Source organism: Pollicipes pollicipes, unplaced genomic scaffold (genome assembly GCF_011947565.3).
Source record: "Pollicipes pollicipes isolate AB1234 unplaced genomic scaffold, Ppol_2.1 Scaffold_4219;HRSCAF=4965_pilon_pilon_pilon, whole genome shotgun sequence".
Classification (NCBI taxonomy): Eukaryota; Metazoa; Arthropoda; class Thecostraca; order Pollicipedomorpha; family Pollicipedidae; genus Pollicipes; species Pollicipes pollicipes.
This window is the reverse complement of record NW_023596448.1, coordinates 20,084,484-20,106,597: the sequence shown is the minus strand read 5'-3', so window position 1 is coordinate 20,106,597 and position 22,114 is coordinate 20,084,484. Positions and strand designations below refer to the sequence as shown.

The window sequence follows — 22,114 nt, the reverse complement described above, 5'->3', positions numbered from 1 at the left end:
TGAATTGAAATGGGGCGAGGCGAATAAGCCTGCAAAGTTCACATCCGCATACCTCAGAAACGAAATGCTTCGTAGTCTTACAAAGAGCATGACTGGGAACTACGGTGAATGATGTTAAAAGTGGCTATATCAGTTCAAAAACACAACTGGAACAGCCTTTTTAAATTAATTTGCATGCAGTAAAACCTATTGGAGAATATTCTGCCTACTTTCCGTGGGATTTCCGTAAGCCTTGCGCCATGCATTAAACCTGTTTCTCTGAGCGGCCCATCAGTTTTTAGAGGCATTCCTTCCTCCAACTCTGCACAGTGCCATCCCCTGCTGTGCAGCTGTTCTAGATCACTGTAACATGCTCCCCATCGGCATTATCAGCGCTCCCTCCGTCATAGCTGAGCAGCTGTGTTCTAGCGTGTTTCTATCAATTTTGTAGCGCAAAGAGCACAAGCAGCTGACGCGCCCCCGGGCCACGATCCATTTTGTGTTCGTCGCATGGATCATCCGGAAAACGGATCGTCGTCCGTTGTATCTCCGTGATTTTCTATCGATGTAAATCACACACACAGTGCGCGGGCCCGCAATCCAGCCCAGTGACGGCTAGCGCCGGCGCTCACCCGAGGTGCACGTTGCGGACGTGTTTTTCGATGGCAGAGCAGGTCGACGTCACCATCTTGCATCCTGGCCAAGTGCATTTGAAGACCGTCTGGGTCGAATTCTGTCGGCGGAAAAACAGCGTCAAGTCGACTGCCATCGAAGATCTAAATCTGAAACGGTCACTGCCACCGAGACATCGTCAAAAACATCACCAGTGCCAAACCCGTCCCGAAGTAACCATTCTCTGGCGAAGGACTCGGGCAAAAAGAGTCGGTGTGTGATAAAAACCGGGACCAGTGACCTGGTGCGTTCCCCGGATTATCACTCCCGAGCAAGGCGTTGACCGAACGGCCTCGACCTCAAACTTATCGACGGGCAAAGTCCGCCGGCACGGCTCGGCGCGCCAACAGGCGCCCGAAAAAAGCGCGCGCCCGCGTCGGAATCGACCCGTCCGATTTGTTGGCGGGGCCGCGGCCGCATATCGACCGTGAGTTATTGCTCTGCGAGCGCCGCTTCTGCTCCTCTGTCACGGCGAGCTCGACTCAACGGGAGACAGCCGGCCGCAGATTGCAGCGGCGCGGCCAAATGGCGAGCTGGCAGGCAGGCAGGACGGTTCAGCGCGGCCTTTGTCTTCGGAGAGAGGCCGCCAGCGACGGTAGCGCCACCTGCGGCGCCTGATGCTGCACACTGAACGGAACTCGCCGAGGGGACCGGGCGGTGGGTGACAGAAGCTGTAGTTCTTATACTTGCCAGTAGAGGACTACGCGCGTTCACCGCTCGATTCGCGGCCCTCAGAGCAGCCGGGATTTTGACAGCCGGGCCAGGGTGCGTCACCGCATCACGTACTTCTCCAGCTCTCACAACACCCCGGTGCAGGTCACAGGCGGCACCCTGCAGCGGCGGCCAGGTCAAACTGCCGCACCTCCCGTCCCGTCCCACTCAAACCGAGCCGGCGGGCCCAGCTTCGACGTGATCTCCACCGACGAACAAAGGACCTTGCCAGCCGGCCGGCCGGCGAGCCTTGGGCCGGCCGGCGCCCGGCCCGCAAGGCCACCGTCGCGCGGCCTTTAAACGCCATCCGGCCTGCGATCGCCGCGCGACGCGACGCGACGCGACCACGCCCCTGCCGGCCGCTGGAGCGACGCCAGCCGCCCCGCCCCCGGCACCGGTCCGCCCCGCCCGCTCGCGCCGGCCGGCCCGTCCCACACAAAGGGCCGCCGGCCGACCGACCGTCGGAGGTGCGTGTTTGACTCGGTGCGGCCCGACTCGCTGGGCTCGGCTCGCCACGCTCGCTTCCAAGAAAGTCAGATCGGGGCGCCGCCCAGGTTTCAAGCCCAGAAGAGCGCCCAGACCGCGGTGGTCGTCTGGCGGAGAGCGTATCGCGGTGGATCTCTCCGAACGCTCGCCCGCAAATCAACAGACAAAGCAAAGTCATCTGCGAAAACGCAGCCGGCGGTGGATCGGGTAACCAGGCCCCAGGCCGTATCCCAGATCGTAGTACTATGCACCTGCATTTGGCGTCATGATTCGCGGTATACGGAACACAATAGGATAGGTGTGTTGGAAGCAGATCACCAGGTGGCCTTCATGTCCTGCCCGCTCGGACACGCTCAACTCGAGAGGGCGGGACGTCTCGCCCTCCCTCTCGAGCGGTGGGTGGCCGGCGCCGTACATCCGACCCACGTATCGAACGCAGCCCCGGAGGGGCGGGGCACTGGGGTGGGGCAGCGATGACGCGTGCGGAGGCCTGCGCGTGGCAGCCGATGCTGGGCATCCCTTGGCAGCTGATCTTGGATAATGCAAAAGTATGACGAGCTCACTTTTCTCCCCGCTCGGGTTCACTCTCTCAGAATGCAAAAGCTAAATCACAATGCCCTGGACGGACAGCCACCAGGATTCGGGCCTGCGGTCATTGTAGGCATAAAATCAATGAAAGGGGAAAAAGTCACAAAGAATATAGCACAAATAAGTCAATGTTTAAACAGCAAAGTGAGAAAAGTGGTTCTAACTAGTGTTATCAGTCAAACACGATGGACACACGCCCAGCTAGAGGTAAATCGTGTAGCTGCATGTCGCCGCGGGCTGCGCCCTCCAAGCTCTGTCGATACTTACGCCATGTCAAAGGTCAAGTGCTGCCTATTGCACTCCGCGTCATCCAAACCGAAAGATAAGTTCCCAATCGTGTCATATTCTTGTACCCTGACGGTTCCTTGACGAGGCCCAAGACAATTCCTGACGGAGCCCTGACGAAGGCCTGACGGAGGCCTGACGGCCCACGGCGGAACCCTGACAGGTACCTGACGGAGCCCTAGCGGATCCTGGACGGGGCCCAGACGGACCCTTGACGGAGCCTTGACGGCTTCCTCACGGATCCCTGGCAGGTCCCCCACGAGTCCCAACAATTTCCCGACGGATCTCACGACCACCGCCCGGACCGCGGTCGACGCCGGCGGCCATATTTGGGATGCGAGAGCGGGCCGCGGTCGGCGCGGCGCCGACGAGCAAGGTCGCACACCCAATGCGCGTAGTTGGCCCACGCGCATGCGTCATGGGCTGCCAAGGGCATCGGCCAGCGCGAACAAGGCGCCGCCGGGCCGCCGGCGAGCGCCACGGCCGCCGCATGAACGCGTGCTCAGCGCGGCTGCGTCGACAAGTCAACGGCAAGGTCAGACACCGACGGTCGTCCTCCAGGCCGGCTTTAGCCAGGCAGCCGGGCGATCGTCCAGGCACGCTGCAGCCACCGCAGTCGGGGAGGACAGGAAGTGATAACGAAGCTTATTGCCGCGGCGCGCGTCAGCGGAGCGGCCATTTTACAGATCGCCTCTGGCGGGGGGTCGGACAGCATGCCCGCACGATGGTGCCGGTGCACCGGCGCCTCGACCCGTCACAGTGGCAGCGGCTCGTGGCGGCATTGCGTCAAGATCGCCGCACCGCGCCACGATCCTCCTAACGACCGCGGCGGTCAGCGCGCGTCACGAACCGCCTCCACCGCGTCGGCATCGCCGAAAAACAATAGCAAACGCGCCCGTTTGCGTAAGAGCGCACTTCCCTGGCCCGCCGACTTTCTCCGGAGTGCGGCGACGGCCGTATCAGCGCATCAGGGGTGCCCAAGCGCTGACCCAGCTGACCCGGATAGTGCCGCGGGCGGCGCAGGCTCCACTGACCCCGATTGGCTGTGGTCGATCTGTGTGCGCCGCTGGCGGGCTGCCAGGCGGCCGTCGTGCGTGAGGCACGAGCCGTCGAGAGTGGCCGGAGGCGAGCGACGACGCGGGCAGAGCGGCCGGGCGGGGCGGGGCGCGGCGGCGTCGGCCGGGTCACCGGGTACGCGTCACGGCCAGCCCCGCGGCGCCGCGGGGCTGGGCTGGCCGCCGCCAGATGGCGGGCTTGCACCTGACTGCGCCGCGGACGGGCCGACCGCACGAGCCGCGCAAATACGGCGGCCAGACGGAGCGGCGCCTACTGCCCCCCCCCCCCCCCCCCGCCTCTCTCCTCTCCAACGGGCAGGAAGCGCGTAGCGCTACACTCAAGTAATGCTGCAATGCGTCTTCTGCCGGGCGGACCTCGGAAGAGTGGTTGGTAACGGGCAAAAACGTCCAAGGTTTCCGGAACAACCAGTCACGAGCCGCCATCAAACCACGCCCGCTGACTGAGAGCGGACTGGAGCCCTCTCACCGGAAATACGGACAGTGAGACAGGCAATGAGACCACAGACCTGCGGCCCATCTCTGGATGGCAGCTGCACGTCGGCCGCCCGGTGATGAAGAGAAGCGCACGACAGGCGGCCTATGGCTGGGAGCAGGATCAGCCATGCTATCGCCGAGAAACTGGCCTCGTTCCGCTCCTCGCGATGGCTATGTGGGGGGGGGGGAAGGGGAGGAGGGAGAGCCATTGCCCTGGTCACCACTCCTTGGCTCGGATCTTGCCTCGGTCCCCGCTCCTTGATTCGGATCCTGTCCCGGTCTCCGCTCCTTGGCTCGGATCTTGCCTCGGTCCCCGCTCCTTGGTTCGGATCCTGTTCCGGTCTCCGCTCCTTGGCTCGGATCCAACCCCGGTCCCCGCTCCTTGGCTCGGATCTTGCCCCGAGCTCAGATTCTTGGCTCAGATCCTGTACGCAGCCGGTCCGACGATGGGAAACAGGCTGAAGCTTTTGAAGCCCGCCATTCAGGCAGCTCTTTCGTCCGATAAACCGATCACAATCGCTTTCGTCCCTTTCCCTTTCACAGCCAGCTCGAAACTTTCGTGCCGCCGTCCATCGATCACCCACAAGCAGCTGTGCACTCCAAGGTCACCCCTGTGGGTTCACGCCTCATGACTTCCACATTGGGCCCCGGACCGGGGGGCAATGCGGCAACCGCTGAAGGTAATGCGGTTGACGTTGCACTGCCGGCTGCCAGCTACTGGGCACACGGAACACTGAGGCCGGCGTCACCACTAATCGATGGTGACAGTGCATGCACAGTGCGCAATCAAGGGCACCTGGTGGCTCACCCCTCGAACGTGGCCGAGGGATCGGGCGCCCCTACCACAAGCATCGCCAACCCAACCGGCAAACGTAAGCTTGTGAACCGGAACGCTTTTGAACCGGCATATAACCCCAGCGCTCCGGACCCGCACCGACAATGAAGGTCAGCTCAGCGTGTTAGCATGCCAGACTAGGCAGCAGGTGCAGCGAGAGCAGCTTGCTGGTGCTGACGTCACCCCGTCTGGAATACTGTGCTCGCAAAGACGTGGTCTCAAGAAGCGGAGCACGACGTTGGCAACAAATGGTACGTTTCTCTAAGAGTTGATCTTTAAAATGTATGCTCAAACTATTTCATTTTCACAATCAAATGGTATACAGGCCGGCTGTTCAAGGACACGTTTACATTTCCTGGTCTCGATTCAATTCCGTCCCTAATTATTTCACCCGCATGCATGGAAAACGGAGTGTCCATTTACACCAAATTTGTTAGCTTGGGGGATTCGTCAGGTCACCAAGATGAGAAATAAATGTTGACGTTAATTAAGCAATCAACATACGCGACAAAGCGAAATGAGAATTCAAGCCGTTCTCTCACGCAAGCATCCTCGTCCATCAGCAGCAGACAAGTTTGCCCTTTCTAAATGTAGGTTCCTTGCAAGCTTCCTCAGGATGAAACAAGCTTCGAGAGATATCAACTCTTAATCCAAACCGTGCGCAAAAGTGCGGCATTGGCCAGCAGGCCATGAAGAAAAGACGGCACGCGTACTACGCGCATTCACAATCACAGGTGTTGACACATCTAAGACATCGTTGGGAGTTGTACAAGACAATACTTCAGGTTCCGACCGTAGCCGCCATGACGCCACTGAAGCAGACGAGTGACGCGCCTGACAGCCCTCCACAGTCTATGCTGGCTTCAACAAGACGCTGGTAAACCACTTGGGCAACGATGATTTAGATCCTTCCCGCAGTCAATTTTAAATGACGCTGGTGAACGCCCGAAATTCCGCCTCCACGAGCGGAACTAGGGGCTGCTCTCTGCTCGCAGATTCCGTCAGGGACGGCCGAAGTGTTCTGAAGTTCTCGCTCGCTGAGGCCTCGGGACGCTTTAAGTTTTGGCCAAAATCGCCATTGCGTGTCTCGGCCGGCGCCGCTCGCCCCCCCCCCCCCCCGCCCCCCACCGCAAAGCGCACAGCGCACCACACACCCTGCCTGCGACTCGCCGCCCACACCGCCGAGAACCGCATCCACTGTCACGCGGCTCCAGCACCAGCTCCGAACAAACCCAGCGGCCGGCTTCTCCGGGCCCAGCGCCAGCTCCGCACATTCCCAGCGGCCGGCTCCTCGGGCCCCAGCGCCAGCTCCGCACATCCCCAGCGCCCGGTTTCTCCGGCTCCAGCGCCAGCTCCGCACATCCCCAGCGCCCGGCTTCCCCAGCTCCAGCGCCAACTCCGCACATCCCCAGCGCCCGGCTTCCCCGGCTCTAGCGCCAGCTCCGCATACCCCCAGCGCCCGGCTTCCCCGGCTCTAGCGCCAGCTCCGCACATCCCCAGCGCCCGGCTTCCCCGGCTCCAGCGCCGTCCGCGCACAGCTGTGGAGGCGCCCGGTCATCCGACGTCGGCGGCGGCGGCGGCGGTATTACTTTCGTTGCAGCATCCTTTCGCCCAGCTGATCCCTGACCTCGCGGGCGACCATACCAGGCGACCTCGCCCGGCGACCTCACCCGACGACCTCACCCGACGACCTCAGCCGGCGACCTCACTCGGCGACCCAGACCCAGAGCGGCGCGGCGGCCGGTCCGGGCGTGCACGCGCTCGTGCGCCGCCGCCGCGTGCAACGCGCGCCGGCTGGCCTGAGGGTCCGGGCGGGGAGGGGGGGGGGGGGGGGGCGGGGAGGGTGCGGCGTCATTACGACTGCGAACCGTCTGCCGGCCAGCGTGGCGGCGCGGCTGAAGGGCAAGGGTAGGTGACTGAGTCACGCAGCAACGACGGCGGCAACTCACGCCGCCGCGCCGGCCAGCGGGGGCGTCAGAGGCGGCGCACGCCGCGTGAGGGGATCAGAGCCCGGAGCGGGCGGACGCCCGGCGGCGGGGGAGGTCAGAGGCGAGTCTGAGCCCCCAGCGGGAAGGCGAGGTCAGCGAGCGGGCCCGAGTCCCCGGCGGGAGGGGGGAGGTCAGGGGGCGGGCCCGACGGCGCATTCCTGGCCGGCCGCCAGCCAGGCCACTCGGCCGTGTTTACGCCGGCAGGAGCGGCGGGGCGGCGGCCAGGCCCGCTGCCCCGCCAGGGCCCGGCCGTGGGGTCGGCCCAGCGCCGCGGGCAGATCTGGGTCACAGGCACACAGTCCGGCCCGGCTCAGTTCTGCCGGCGGAATGCGAGGCCGACCGCGCGCCGCTGTTTGGTCAATAGTCGATTGCACAACGGCGCCCGGTCGGCAGACCGGCGTGGCCTTCCGGACGCCCGACGCCTCGCCAGCATGCTCCGCGCTTGTGTTGCAGCTTTCCTTGCACGCTCCAGGGCCAAAGGCGCCGGCCACTGGGACGTGCATCAATGCGCGTCCAGTAAACAGGCTGCGTCCCGTCAGTCCAAGCGAGAGGAGCAGCCATGCTGTCCACCGTACACCTGCGGCCGGCAGCGCGCTCCAGCAGGCCGGCCGCACCGCGCAGACGCTGCGCCCTGTCCAGCTCCGCACCGCGCAGACGCCGCGCCCTGTCCAGCTCTGCACCACGCAGACGCTGCGCCCTGTCCAACTCCGCACCGCGCAGACGCCGCGCCCTGTCCACCGCGCCCTGTCCAGCTCTGCACCACGCAGACGCTGCGCCCTGTCCAGCTCCGCACCGCGCAGACGCCGCGCCCTGTCGAGCTCCGCACCGCGGGGGTGCCGCACCCTGTCCAGCTCCGTACCACGCAGACGCTGCGCCCTGTCCAGCTCCGCACCGCGCAGACGCCGCGCCCTGTCCAGTTCCGCACCGCGCAGACGCCGCGCCCTGTCCAGCTCCGCACCGCGCAGACGCCGCGCCCTGTCCAGCTCCGCACCGCGCAGACGCCGCACCCCTCCAGCTCCGCACCGCGCAGACGCCGCGCCCTGTCCAGCTCCGCACCGCGGGGGCGCCGCGCCCTGTCCAGCTCCAGCCGACAGGAGACGACAGGTGTCCAGCCTCGCCCCGACCCCGCCGGCTCGCGGTCGGGCGCGTGACCTTGACCCGCGGTCTGGCGTGCTGCCGCTCAGCTCGGAAGCGGAGCCGCCGCCGGTGGGGCTTCCGGCCCCGCGTCGGCGAGCCGGCCGGCTAGCGCGGCAGCCCGCACTGGGCGGGGTGGACAAGCGACGCAGCCCATCCTCGGCGGGGCGGACGAGCGACGCAGTCCGCATCCGGCGAAGCGGAAGAGCGGCGCGGCCCGCTCTCGGCGAGGCGGACGAGTGACGCGGCCCGCCGCAGATTACGTGGTATCCACGCCGCACAATCAGCTTCGTTACCGGGTGATTACGACCGCAGAACGGATGCCCTCCTCAATCATAGAACAGGGGCGGTCCGGAAAGTTTCCGGACGATCGGCCGCTATGAAAGCGCGGTGGCATCAAAAAATGTGGATCGTCTGAGCTGATAAGGGCTGCAACAGCGCGGTCACAGACCGTGCAGCGTTCCCTGCGGCTGAGGAACCGACCATGAGAGCGGGCTGCGGTCCGGCCAGCTGCTGTTCCACTTCGCTGCTCCCATCCGTCTGGTGAAAAGTCGATACACCTAACAGCCGGAGGCGGTGCCCGCCCGAGCTTGACCGAGTCAGCCTACCCGACTCGAGCTGGACCGGGTCAGCCCCATCCGGCTCTGTCCAGACTGAGTCAGCCGCATGGCTCTTGCCGCTGACATGGCCGAGTCAGGACCACCGCTCGGCACACACCACCGAGGCCGACACAACCGCAAGGCCACACCTCAGCCGCTCTCGGACAGGTCTGGCTACTCTTTGGTCGGCTATTCCCACACGCGGGATGCCTTCAGGCCGGGATGCGCACCCGGTCCGTCCGCGTCGGCCGGCGGCCGAGCCAGCAGCAGATCGCAGCGCTCCGGCGCTCCGCTGTCGGCTGCAGGCGGCCTCCGGCGCCGCGCCAGCCCAGATGACCTCCGGGTGCCGGTCTCTGCCATCAGACGGTCGCCGCCCACGGCCGACGGCAAAAAGGCGGCCTCCGACGCTGACCTCGCCACCGGTGCTCAGCGGCGAGGCTAGGTCACACTCGCCGGCCAGACGGGCAAAAAAAGCAGACGGGGCCTTGGCGACGGTCGGCAGGATTTTTTTGAGAGCGTCGCTTTGCCTGTAGACCGGGACGGCGCGGGCGCCACCGAATTACCACAGCCGTGAGTGATGACAAGCCGGCGGCGATGTTGGCGCTTTTTTGTGCGCTTTTTGCGTCAATGCCGGTGCGCCGTGGCTGCCGCCGGGCGCGCGCTCTCGCCTTTTTGTGCGTTTGCCGAGTCATTAGCGCGCAAAAACCGCGCGCCGATGGTCGCTGACTGCCATGTTTTTCGGGCCAATGCTGCGAAAGAAACAGATGACTATGCACTAGACAGCGGCCTTCAGCGGCTTTCTTCATCGGTGGAAACACCAGTCGGGTAAGCCCGGCCAAGCCCGGCCAAGCCCGGCCAAGCCCGGGCCGGCAGACCGCACGCGCACAAAGACCGTAGCGCGCAGGCTCACGCGACACGAGTGACGTCACCGGTTAGCCAGCCAAACGCAAGCGTCGGTAGCGTCACGCCCTATTGGCACCGGTAATGACGAAACTACTCGATAACCGCTCCAAGTGCCGGGCACCGGCGGTGCGCCCTCCTGGCCCCTCAGCAGGGCACGACACAGCCCATGGCGCCGCGTCTAACCCCTGGCGGCTGCTCTTTCTGCCCTCGCCAGCCACTTCGGTGAAGCGAGCTTTCAACGCCTTAGCAACAGGGAAACCCTGGCGTGGAGAAGCGGCGAAAGACTCGACCGGCGCCGCCACGGTCGCTCTCTGCGCCTCGTCGCTCCATCAGCGAGCGCTGCGTCGCTCCAGTGGCGCGGCGGCGCGGTAACTGCGGCGGGCAGGTGTGGGTGACGGGAACGACGCTGAACGGGCGCATCCGGCCATCGGAGCCGGCCGTCCCAAACCGCAGCTAACGTCCCCGGCCATGTCCAGCGACAGCAGCGGAGGCCGGCGCCCGTGGCCGGCGACAGCAGCGGGGTGCGACAGCAGCGGAGGCCGGCACCCGTCGGCAGCGACCGCAGCGGAGGCCGGCACCCGTGGCCGGCGACAGCAGCGGAGGCCGGCACCCGTGGCCGGCGACAGCAGCGGGGTGCGACCGCAGCGGAGGCCGGCACCCGTCGCCAGCGACAGCAGCGGAGGCCGACGCCATAGCCGGCGACAGCAGCGGAGGCTGACGTAGCCAGCGCCAGCAGCGGGGGCCGGCACCCGTGGCTAGCGACAGCAGCGGAGGCCGGCACCCGTGGCTAACGACAGCAGCGGAGGCCGGCGCCCGTCGCCAGCGACAGCACCGGAGGCCGGTGCCCGCACAGCCGTGCTCCGACGACTGCCGTACTTCTGACCTCCCCTTCAGTGGGCGTGGGAAGGGGTGTGGGGTATGCGAGGTGGTTCACAACTGGCCGGTTACACGGAACAAAACTTGCGATGACTGACTTTAAATAGGAACGGACAGGGCCAGCCGGGAGTCCCAGGACGACTAGGAAAGGTGAACCGGAACTTTCCGAAGGATCGATTTTGGAACGAACCCTCCTAGCTTCCGATCAGAACCACGCCATGATTGACTGAGGACTGTGGCTTTGACAGCAGAACTATGCCATGCTTCTGATCGAGGCAAGAAAGAGGCCGGCAAAAACCCTGCACCCTATGCAACTCTAAGTCTGAAACGGCCTAACATGAAACAGCCCTACTGATGTTGTCCGCGACTGAGACACGACCAGCCGGCACCCTGACCGGGACCAAGAGGGATCCAGCCGGGACATTCGACTGGGACCGGGACAGGACCAGCTTGGACCCTGACCGAGCACAATGACACCACTGACCTGTCGCTTCCTGTCATCGCCGTCCTCGTCCATGTCGATGCCCTCGTCGACGCTGCCGACGGCCCCAGTGACGTCACTGAGCGGCGGCGAGGGCGTCTCTGAGCCGCTGGACCCGATCGACATCTGGTCACTCCAGCTGGGACCGCCTGCGGCCACACAGGGGTCACGGGGGTCAGAACAGGGGCTGCAGAGGTCGCGGCAGAGGTCGAAGCAGTTTAGAATAAGGATCGTGTACCACAGATGTCAGAGCATGGGTTACGTGAAGTGGGTTACGTGAAGAGAACGTCTATGCTAACTGGCATAGCAATGGATCATGTCCATAAAGACGATACGAAACGCCCGGGACCGGCAGGCGTCAGTGTCGTGCAGCCTCGTCAAAGCAAAAGGTCAAGGTCAAAAGCAGCTGCATGTGCAGCGTACGTTTCTGTCCGACAACATTTCAAGCCTATTTGATCACGTGGTGGCACAGTCGGATGCGACTTCATCTACGAAACTCTTGAGACAGGATGGGAACAGAGCGAGAGACAAAACCAAGGGGAAAGACAAGGGCATATAGGGTACCCCATCCGTTCCAGCCCCACCCCTCAGCCAAGAAGTTCCCACCAGATCCTGCGTGATTTCGCAGGAATCCGGCCTTCAGTCGCAGGATGTCGGAGAAAGTTTGTCAAAGTTTGTCAAAAAAGTTTGCCCTTCCCTACCTGAGGAAAATTCTGACTACATGCGTGAACAGAGACAGAGATGCACATTAATGAGAATTGGACATAAGCATGCACTCACAATCTTTGCCAAGAGGTCTGGCGAAATGGCAAAAGAAATCGTGCGTGATTCCGGAATCGTAGTGTTCACGTCCAAGACGGAAGTGTTACCCTAATTCCATCATAATAGGGGCCACAAATAAAGTAGCGTTGTGTGTGTCCTGACAACCGTTTACAACGAATATGCTCAGTGCAGATGTGTTTAATGACGGCATTTTTGCAAGCCACAAATACAGATACAGCTCACAAGTGCAAGTACAGTACAGAACAATACAATCCACAAGTACAAGTACAGTACAGCTATATCATGTCAGGGTCGAAACGCCCGTGTATCCTCGTGCCGTGTACATTACTGTATCACCGACAACCATGTTTAAACGCGGGCCAATCCAAGAAATTCGTGCTGCGCACGACGTCCACCAGGTGCTGGCGTTCCCCGAAACCCCAGAATACTGCGTCTTCCAGCGCCATGGTAATACGCAGTACTTGGGTCCGGGGAGGCGGTCCGGGATTCGGACAGATTCCGTCCCTCTGCGGCGCAGGTGAAGTGCGCACCTCACATTACATAAGCCACGCACACTCGCACGCACCCGTCCCTCCAGCCTCCCGACCACAGACCCTCCCTCCGCCTCTGCCGTCTGCATGACATTGGCTGCAGCGGCAGCGCATCCGAGTTGTTTGTTTTCTGCTGCAAGCGCCGCCGGCAAGGTCAGGGGGTCAGCGCCCGGGGCGCAGTAGTGCGCGGTGCCCGCCGGCCGACAGCTGCTTGCGCCCGGTTCGGACTGACACACCACGCCTCCAATGACAGGTTGGCGCAGGTGCGCAGCCTCTCTGGTGACGCCCGCCGTCCGCCCAAAGTTCGTGACCTCGTCAAGGTCGTGGTATCGGCCGCGCCGCGCGCGGAGACTGGGAGCGCTCGCAAAGGGCGCGTCGCGCAGCCGTGGTTCTGCGCCTGCGTCGGGAGGACTCCGGCGTGCTGAAGGGACCCGGCTGCGACGGAGGCTCGCAGGACATTCGGGAGTGCGGTCGAGTCCGGCGCCAGCCCACCAACCGAACTCGCAAGTCCGACCTGACCGGCCGAACACGAGACCTGCGGCGCCGCGCTAACCTGGAACAGCCGTGAGGAGCCGAGCGCAGCCGCTCCCAGCAGCGCGCCGGCGTCAGCAGCCGCGCGCGTAACTGATGGCGAGTGCGCAGCGTCCGCTCGCTGCATTCAGCGCTGCATTCCTGCCCGCTCTCGGCACGTGCCAGACATGAAACGCGACGGGGCGTCGCACGTTGCAAAAATCAACACCGACATCGCGAGTCCAAACATGTAAGTCGCGCTGGGGTCGCGTGTTGACATACCAAGCCGCTGCGCCCCGCTACCCCGCTGCCCCGCTGCCCAGCGGTCTGCAACCACGCAGTGGCGATGGCCGCGCCGTCAGGCCAATGACCCCGGCGCGCCATGGGTGACGTCACGCCGGGGCGTAGTAACGCGGACGGGGCGCGCCAAACAGGGAGCGCGCCAAAAGTGCGCGGCCGGCCAGGTTGATAACGGGACGGCCGGCTGTCCCGGAAACACGTCCCTGGGTGCTGGCCGGCTGCCGGCTCGCGGGGGTTTCACCACATGACGTGCTGTTGTGACCTCGCGCACGTACACAGCACCTTACGACGCTGTTGGACGCCCGGTAAAACAGAGCTCGGCGGCCGGGAAATGGACCCTATGTGGGACCATCGAGACGACAAAGAGCGCGCCCTGGGGACCTCTGTGGAGACCGTCTGTTGGAAGGTGAGACGGTGGGGTCGCGTGGGCCAATTACGATGCGCGTGATTGTGAAACAGCGCGTACAGATACGTCACGTGCGTTTAGGGCTCTGCGTGTCACGGATGTGCGCAATGTTACTTCAACGCTTCAAACCGTCCATTGTGCCGAGGCAAAACACGGCGTTACGAAACGGGATACGCTCGTCATTCAATAGGGCGTTAGCAATCGCTGCGGCATAACAAACCTCTTGCGGTGCTCACAAGCACCGTCTGGAAACCAGAAAGAGACACCTTGGCCGTGCTCGGCCCCGCCCCCTTTGGCGTGCGGGTACGATGGCGAAACAGGCCAGAGCCGCATGTGCTCACGGCGCTCCTGACAGAGGTAACCCGGCCGCGCGCGTGAGCGGCGGTATCGTGTTGCGAGCAGAGGTTGGCGCGGACGTCGCCAGTGAGGGCGCCGCAAGGCTCGTCTCGCGTCGTGTGGGGCGTCGCCGGGGGGCCGCGGACGTGACAGGAGCCCGCTCTGATCAGGGGGCGGACGCGCCTGTCATCGTGTGCCAATCGTAGCGGAACATGGACCGCAGCCGACCAAGGCCGCCCTCCGCCTCACATATATCACAGCAAAGGCAAAATGCTATAATTCTGCAAATTGTCTGCGAAGGCGCGTGGACAAAACAGTTGAGAAATTTGATGGCCTATGTGAAAACATACCCATCAGTTTGAAAAGGTTCACTACGCGCGCGCATGCGACGATGGTGTCTCTAACAAGTCGCTGTAAAAGCAGCGCTTCGAAGCCCTTCTTACCTTATCCATGGTGTCGGAAAGATTCAAGAGGAAAAGGGCATTAACCGAGTGCGTCGCATTCTTTCAGCGCCCCCCCCCCCCCCACCCCGCCCTATCCCGCCCTACCACCCCACCTCTCGCTCCCAATGGCAACGCGTTCCGTCGTTCCCAGCCAGTCGTTCCGACGCGCGGTGGTCCGGCTCGATGGTCGTAGGCCTGGAACGGAAGCTGAGCCAATAGCCCGACAGAAAGATGACCGTGTTTGCCCCGAGAGCGTCGGACAAAGGCAGTGCCCTGGACGCGCCGCTCCTGCGCGTCCGGGGGACGGGGACGGGCTGGCCAGCTACTGAAACGCGGTCCGAGAGGCGCCGTGGCGACATCAAACATGGAAAATGTATATCAACTGGTTTAAGAATGTCGAAAGCTGACATTAGATGGAACTGTCACAGGCTGCTTGCCATTTAGCCCACCGATGATAAAATGCGCAATTTGCCGACTTGAAGCAAATGACCAGAAACAAAACCGATCGGGTCAAGGTCACTTCTCAATACATAAGAGCGAGAACTAATCCGACACCACCCAGAGCAAGTGACGAAAGGAGTTCTCGCACGTTCTCTGCGGGGTCATGAGCGTGTCCTCGTCGCCGCTGAAGTGAGGCCTCCGACTGCTGCCACATCGGCTTCTCTGACAAAAGTCCTGATCCCGAACAGAGACAAAGCGAAACGTCGCCTGTTGGCGGTTACATATCTGACTCGCCATCAAATTTAATGCTCAAGTTTCTTGCCTCGTAGCTTCATCTCGCGATGTATCGAAATCCGTGTAGGCAATCGGACCACAAAAACTAACCTCGAGTCTAACAAAGCATGCCACAACTGAAGTGTGGCGACACAAAGCACTCCTGGTGGGCGAGCGCTCAACAGGAATGGACCCGAGTCCAACGATTGATGACGCTAAAACGACGTCACACGCCGACCACCGTGACGTCACAGGCCGGACCGTTGCAGCATTGTCCCGTTAGCAGCGCGCTGTTCGTCACGCTCGAGTAGCCAGTTGAGTGTGTCGTGTCCATGGCAACCGGCGCGTCGAGAAATCGGCTTTCTCGAGCGCCGGCTGCTGCACGCATCGTGACGGCAATCAGCGCCGCGTCGTAACGGGGTTACGCAGCGAGCGACAGCGCCCGCCGCGCCCGCAGCGGCCACCATGCATGCCTGGCAGAGCCACATTCGGGGGAGGAACGCTAGCGCGCGGACCAGTCTCCTGACGCCGTTAACGCCTAAGTCATCAAGAATAAACTCACACCACACCTCGACGACATATGTTCCGTCAACCTGTAGAAGCGGCCGAAACGCACCACTGCTCCAGGGCACTCGTGGCAACGCTGGTCAACACGAAACACCATCTGTCCGCGCGTCGTAAAAACGTTACGACGCGTCGTTTCAGCGGCGCGCGCAACGCTCGGAGGGAGCGTTGTTAAGCGGAGCCGGCGGCCCCCCGGGCGCCGGCCGGTCCGTGGGCCAGACCGGGCCGTTGCCGGTCCAGGAACGGACAGTGATCAGCGCTCAACGGCCCCAGCCGCGGGAGGCCTCAGCGCAGAAAGCCGCAGGAAATGGACGTAGCACGAGCATTGCACAGTGCATTGGACCGGCGGACAAAGGTGGGAGAGAGGAGAGAGAAGAAGAGAGGGAGAGAGGGGGAGAGACAACATGTCGACATGGCATGGGAGACGAAGGGGTTGATATAAAGCGAGATGCAGAGAAAGACATAAAAGAATTTGGAGCAAAAGGTGATAATGAAAAAATGAACACAAAATGTATGTGACGATAATAAAAAAAGCCAAGGATGATGAGGAGGTCAAAGATACTTTATGAAACTTCCGAAACCTTTCATTTCTATATATGCTTTAATACACAGCGGAAGGGAAAACGAACACATGCGGAATGACCGACTGCGCAGGAGGTGGATGTCAGGCAAGTCGGCGAGGACGGGCTGCCACTGCTGCGGGGTACGCTCGACACGGGAACGCCCGCTCCCGACGCTTCGTCGGGGTTAGGCCACACCAATCGTCGCTTGGTCGGCCCAGCAGGGGAAGCGGAGGAGGGTCTGGGCGCTGAGCTCCGGCTCCTCCGCTCTCCCGGGCAGACTGCACCACTCCCCGGCCTGACTGCACTCCTCTCTCCGAATGACTGCACCCCTCTCCTGACCTGGCTGCACCCTCCCCGGCCTGACGCCCCTTCCCCGGCTTCCCCGGCCCCTACTCCTCCCTGCCTAACTGCACTCCTCTCTCCGACTGACTGCACCCCTCTCCTGATCTGGCTGCACCCTCCCCAGTCCGACGCCCATTCCCGGCTTGGTTGTAGCCCTCCCAGCCTGACTGCACTCCTCTCTCCGACTGACTGCAACCCTTTCCTGGGACCTGACTACACCCTCCCCGGCCTGACGCCCCTTCCCCGGCTTCCCCGGCCCCTACTCCTCCCTGCCTAACTGCACTTCTCTCTCCGACTGACTGCACCCCTCTCCTGACCTGGCTGCATCCTCCCCAGTCCGACGCCCATTCCCGGCTTGGTTGTAGCCCTCCCAGCCTAACTGCACTCCTCTCTCCGACTGACTGCAACCCTTTCCTGGGACCTGACTACACCCTTTCCGGCCTGACGCCCCCTTCCCCGGCCTGACTGCATCCTTCCCCGGCCTGACTGCACTCCTCTCTCCGACTGACTACACCCTTCCCCAGCCCCTGACTACACCATTCCCTCGCCTGACTACGTTCTTCCCAGTCCCTGACTGCACCCTTCCCCGGCTGCCTGACTGCATCCTTCCCAGGCCTGACTGCACCCTTCCCTGGCCCTATTTGGCAGCCGACCCGCCGGATCGTGGCACGGTCCACGCCTCAGCTGCTTTCAGCTGGTGGTGACACGCTATAGAATATGCTAAATCGAGATGCTAAGAGATATGCCAGCCGCGAACAAAGCCAACGCGATGCTAAAAAGCGACGCCGCCCTCGGTCGAGCGCTTCCGCGCGCCGTAAACAGCGGCCACCACTATCGCCACCCCGCGCGTCTGCGTTTTTGCACTGCAGCGCATGCGCGTCGCGCGCGTAACGCGGCGCGACGCGCAGCATGGCGCGACGCGCGCGGCGCGGCGCCACACCGGGTGCCGGTGCAGCGGGGCGCCGTGTCGAACATTCGACAGTAGGCCAGAACCGCCTTCCGGCCGGCCAGTTTCTCCTAATTACCGAGCGCCGGGCGGGCGAAGTGGCCACTGCGCATGCGCCGTGACCACTGGCCGGATTTCGACGCAAGCGACTGTCGAGCGGTGACGGGGCGTACCTAATGACCCGAGGTAAGGCGCGCCATCACGCGTGCGGCGCGCTCAGCCTAGTGACGGCACGCAGTTGAGGCAGGCAGCGCGGCGTCACGGGCGCAACTGGTAGCTGTCGCTGCTGATTATCGATTGCCAACGGTGACAAAAAGGCAACGCAGTGCATTGGAGGACGAAGGAACGCGTGCATGACTGTGGCTTGTAGACATGCATGAATGCGCCACCCAGGGGATCAAGGTCATCAGTTTGATAAGCTGGCTCGCAACACGCTCGGTTGAGGCTCGGCGGCCAACGGTCGCGCTTAGCACGTGCCGTGCAGCGCCGGCTGACGGGAGTGCTGGCTGCTGGCTGCACTCTTTCCATCATACCCGTATTTAATGCGTCGCTTTTGACACGGGAGCGAGGCTTCAGCGCTGTACGAAGCCTCCCATTGCATTCAAGCATTCGTGCTCTGCTACAAGCGCATTTTCCAACCGTCGTCTCACTTATTCAGTGGCCACGCCACAAATCATGATGGCAGTCAAGCCTTGCACATAGCAGAGCCCAGATAATACGAGTCCCACACGCAGCAGCGCCGCGATCCTCTCCGAGGTCAGCTCCGAGCACGAGAGTTTCCTTCTGGAGCTCATGCCACCGACGCCGGCCTGCTGCCCTGCCCCCCCCCCCCCCCCCACACGTGCGGGTTTGCAGCTCCGCCAAGGCCGCCGGCAGGCCCGCTGCGCACTTCATGTCAGGGCACCGGCGCTGCCACTGCCGCGGCCGCCGCCCGTCGGACCGACCGGCTGACCCCGGCACGTCCGGGGAAGCCGGGCGTTGCCCCGCCGTATAAGCGGCGCCCGAGTCGGAAGCCCACGGAGTCTAAGCGGTTTTGGTGCGATTTTTTCGTGGATAGATTGCAAATAGCCCAATTCGCGGAGGCTACGGAGTCGAGGCTCACTAACCTCACGAGCGCCAGTGGCGGTAAGACAGGGAGCTTTTTGACGGAGCCGCATTGGCAGGCGGAGAGGCCAGCCGAGGAGGGCAAGTAACAACAACTGCTAATCCGGGCTGGCGACGCCACAGCCGCACCCCAACCCCACCCCCACGCTCTCCCACTCACCCTGCAACTCTAGCCCGCAGCCCTGGACGGACGACCCGCGATCCCGGCGCCCTCCCCCCTCCCCCCTCCCCCACTGCGTAGAAGGGCGGGCGCGCCGGCGGAGCGCCGGCCACACCGGGCGCTTCCATGTGCGCAGGGCGCCGGCCGGTCGGCGCTGATCAATGACGGGCCTGGTTGGAGCCGTGGCGTCCCCGCGGCCCTCGCGGGCGGCGACTCCGAACCGAGACCGTGCCCGACGGTCACCCAGCGGCGCCGCCCCGCGTGTGGCGCGAGCGTGGAGTGTGCACCAACAACGGGCGATTTAAAACGCCAGACGCTAACACGGCTATGTACCCCAGAATAGACGCTTTCACGGGAAAGGGCGGCAGATTCTTCCACCGCGCCTGGGCAGCGGCCATCGGCCCCATGAACTCGCACGCGCCAGCCGCCGCCGACCACTCCTGATTTGGCCACCGTTCGGCACGCGCTGCCGCCGCCGCCGCCGCCTGCGGCATGCTGTGCCGCCAACCGCAGCAGCTGACCGCGATGTCGCTCAGCTGACTGCTGCACGGCGGACGCCGGAGTAAACACGAGTGACCTTGGACAGCAAAAAACTGCGCCGCGCGGCGGCGGCGGCGGCGGCACCATCGCCGCAGCCCGGCCGCTGAAGAGCGTGCCGCGTCGTGGGCCGGCCGGTGTCCTTGCTGGTGATTTGGGGGTGGGGGTGAGGGGAGGGGCGCAGGGCCGACGCGACGGCGCGCTTAGGGCGGTATAGGCTTACAAAATCGTTCGGAGGGAGATCACGTCTCATGTCGAAGCGATCGCGGACCTGCCAGTTCGGAGGCCAATGTCGTAAGGTTTGTGGAAAAGAACAGGGCATGAGGCCATGACCCAGCGCTTTCTAAGCCGACAAAACCGTTACGGGATTGCAATGCCGCGATGTCGGCAATAATGAATGCGTGAAATCTCTGCGACTGGTCAGAATGGTGAATCGCAAGGGCGTTGCAAGAACACTGAACGCGTGCCCCAAAGCGGTTCCGTGACGTCTCGTTAGGGACAAGAGCCCCCTCCAGGAAGAGCTGTAAATAAGCAAACACCGTGTACAGGTCACCAAAACCGTTTAATTGAATCCAAACTCCAATATGTCGATGGGTAGTCTGCATCTCTATACCCCACTAGAAGGGCGCCTGATTACGCCATTTGCTCTGGTCATGACATACCTCCATTGCGGCGCTGCAGAAAAGAATGCGCGCAGCTACCCTCCCCCCCCCCCCCCTGAACCGGCTACGCATGGCAGAACCAGGTTAAGGACAACCGGCCATCGAATCCGCGTTTTCCCTCCGGGGATTTAGCAGCCATGGACACTGACATAAAATGCCGCGCTATTTGGGCGCACTTCTCACGAATGTGATGGCATGAATTGGGTCACTGTCTTCCGCAGGGAGTACAAACTGGTTAACGCATTATTGAGCCTCTGATACAACTTTACGAGCAGGTTAACTCAAACCAGCTCACCTGATTAAACAAGCCCTAAGCGCCCTCCTAACAGCGAACATGGTGGACTGGTAAATAGCCAAATAGTAACCATCATAATTGGGCACATTTCCTGGATTTGCCTCCACTGCGCCACCGCACGCCCGTCCGCATATGGTGGCCCACAGCGTATACACCAGCGCACTGGGAACACCGGCAACACCTGTAACACTGTTCTCATCCGTGCACAAAAAAGTGATTCGTGAACACGTCTACAGCAGTTGGGAAGGGTGTGCAGTTAGGTGGGCGCCTGGCAACGCGTACGTGCATCCTATTGTAACATGCCTTACAAATACGCGCCTGGGCATCCCAAAAACGGATCCTACATTCCTGACGCGGCCAAGGTCACCGAGCACAGCTGTGGCATACGGAAGACGTCATCTCCCGGCCCAGTGCATGTCTGCGCTCCGCTGGGCGGCACCAGAGCGGTGGGACCGCAGGAACTGTGCAGGCCCGCGTCTCTGCGGCCGTGCCGTGCCGTGCCGTGCCGTGCCGTGGCGTAGGCGGCGGGAGGGCACGGCACCCGTTCCGCCCCGGCTGACGCAGTAATGGCCCGGCAAACAGCCAGCGGCGGCGCGCCGTTTGTCCGCACAGGGGCGGGCCGCTGTCAGGGCGCCCGCTTTGAACGGCGACAGAGGCGGGGCGGGGGGCGGGGAGGGGGAGGGGGCGGGGCTCTGTGACGGCCACCGAACGCGAGCGGGCCAGGTGCGCAAAACCGCCCGCAACCACGGCTGCGTCGGCGCTGGCGGCCGAGCCCGAGCCCGAGCCCGAGCCCGAGCCCGAGCCCGAGCCCGAGCCCGAGCCCGAGCCCGAGCCCGAGCCCGAGCCCGAGCCCGAGCCCGAGCCCGAGCTCGAGCCCGAGCCCGAGCCCGAGCCCGAGCCCGAGCCCAAGCCCAAGCCCGAGCCCGGGCCCGCGCCCGAGCCCGCGCCCGCGCCCGCGCTCACCTCAGTCAGCTGCCCCGTGCCCGCCCCCGCCCCGCCCCGCTGGCTGCCCTGCGGGCACCGGTCACGGAGGTCACGGCGTCAGCAGAGAAGCAGCTTGTGGCTGGTGCACGGGACTGGTTTGATGGTGGCACCAATTGGTGATAAGATGTTATCTTAGTAAGCTCGTTGGTGTGGACCTTCAAAACAAACACTCGGGCAGGAATTTACAAGAACGATCGTCTCAGTTGTATGGAGGCGCCTCACCTTTCCCATTTTCACGCTCATTTTCCCGTGACTGCCGCGGATTTCCTCCACATATTTCAAATCATAGTTGCTTCTCGGAGCCAAAGCGCGGGCCATTCAAGTTCCACCGGCATACTCACTGCTAGGTTTTCCCCGGCTGCCTGACAACCGGCACCTAACCAACGTCCGCTTCGCTGGAAGGCAGCGCCTTGCCCTGTTCTCCTGCAGTTATTCAGCCTCGCCCTTGCACTTTTTACACCTGACATCAAAAGACACCGCGTCCTGTTTACCCGGAGCGACTGTCGACAGGCGCAATATACGTCTACCGGACGGCGCGGTCGGCCGCGCCGCGGCAAAAACGGCGCTGCGCCACCGGCCGGCCAACAAAAACCCCGCGGCGCCCTCGTCGACCGGCAACAACAGAGCAATCAACGACAATGATGACGTCAGCGCATTAACGCCGCGCGGCCGGTGTCTCGGCCGCCGGGCGTTGCAGGAGGGGAGGGGAGGGGAGGGGACGGGGGGGGGGGGGGGCGGAATCCGGCGTGCTCCGTCGCCGGCGGCTGCGGCCTGCACGCACCGCCCGCCACAACAATGGCGTGCCAGCTGCCGGGGCGGCGCTGCTCTCGGGCCGTCCGGGCCGCGGC

The 22,114-nt window shown here is 63.3% G+C and overlaps 1 protein-coding gene across 2 annotated transcripts in view; it reads right to left on the bottom strand.

Moving 5' to 3' along the window:
* The window catches only part of LOC119095288 (zinc finger protein 704), a 91,292-nt gene that overhangs the window by 6,046 nt on the left and 63,132 nt on the right, over positions 1-22,114 (bottom strand). For both annotated transcript variants that reach the window (XM_037218144.1, XM_037218145.1), the window contains exons 4-5: positions 11,091-11,236; positions 612-712 (exon numbers count right to left, since the gene is read on the bottom strand). In XM_037218144.1, the coding sequence (XP_037074039.1) occupies positions 612-712; positions 11,091-11,236 (247 nt within the window). The remainder of the gene's footprint in view (positions 1-611; positions 713-11,090; positions 11,237-22,114) is intronic.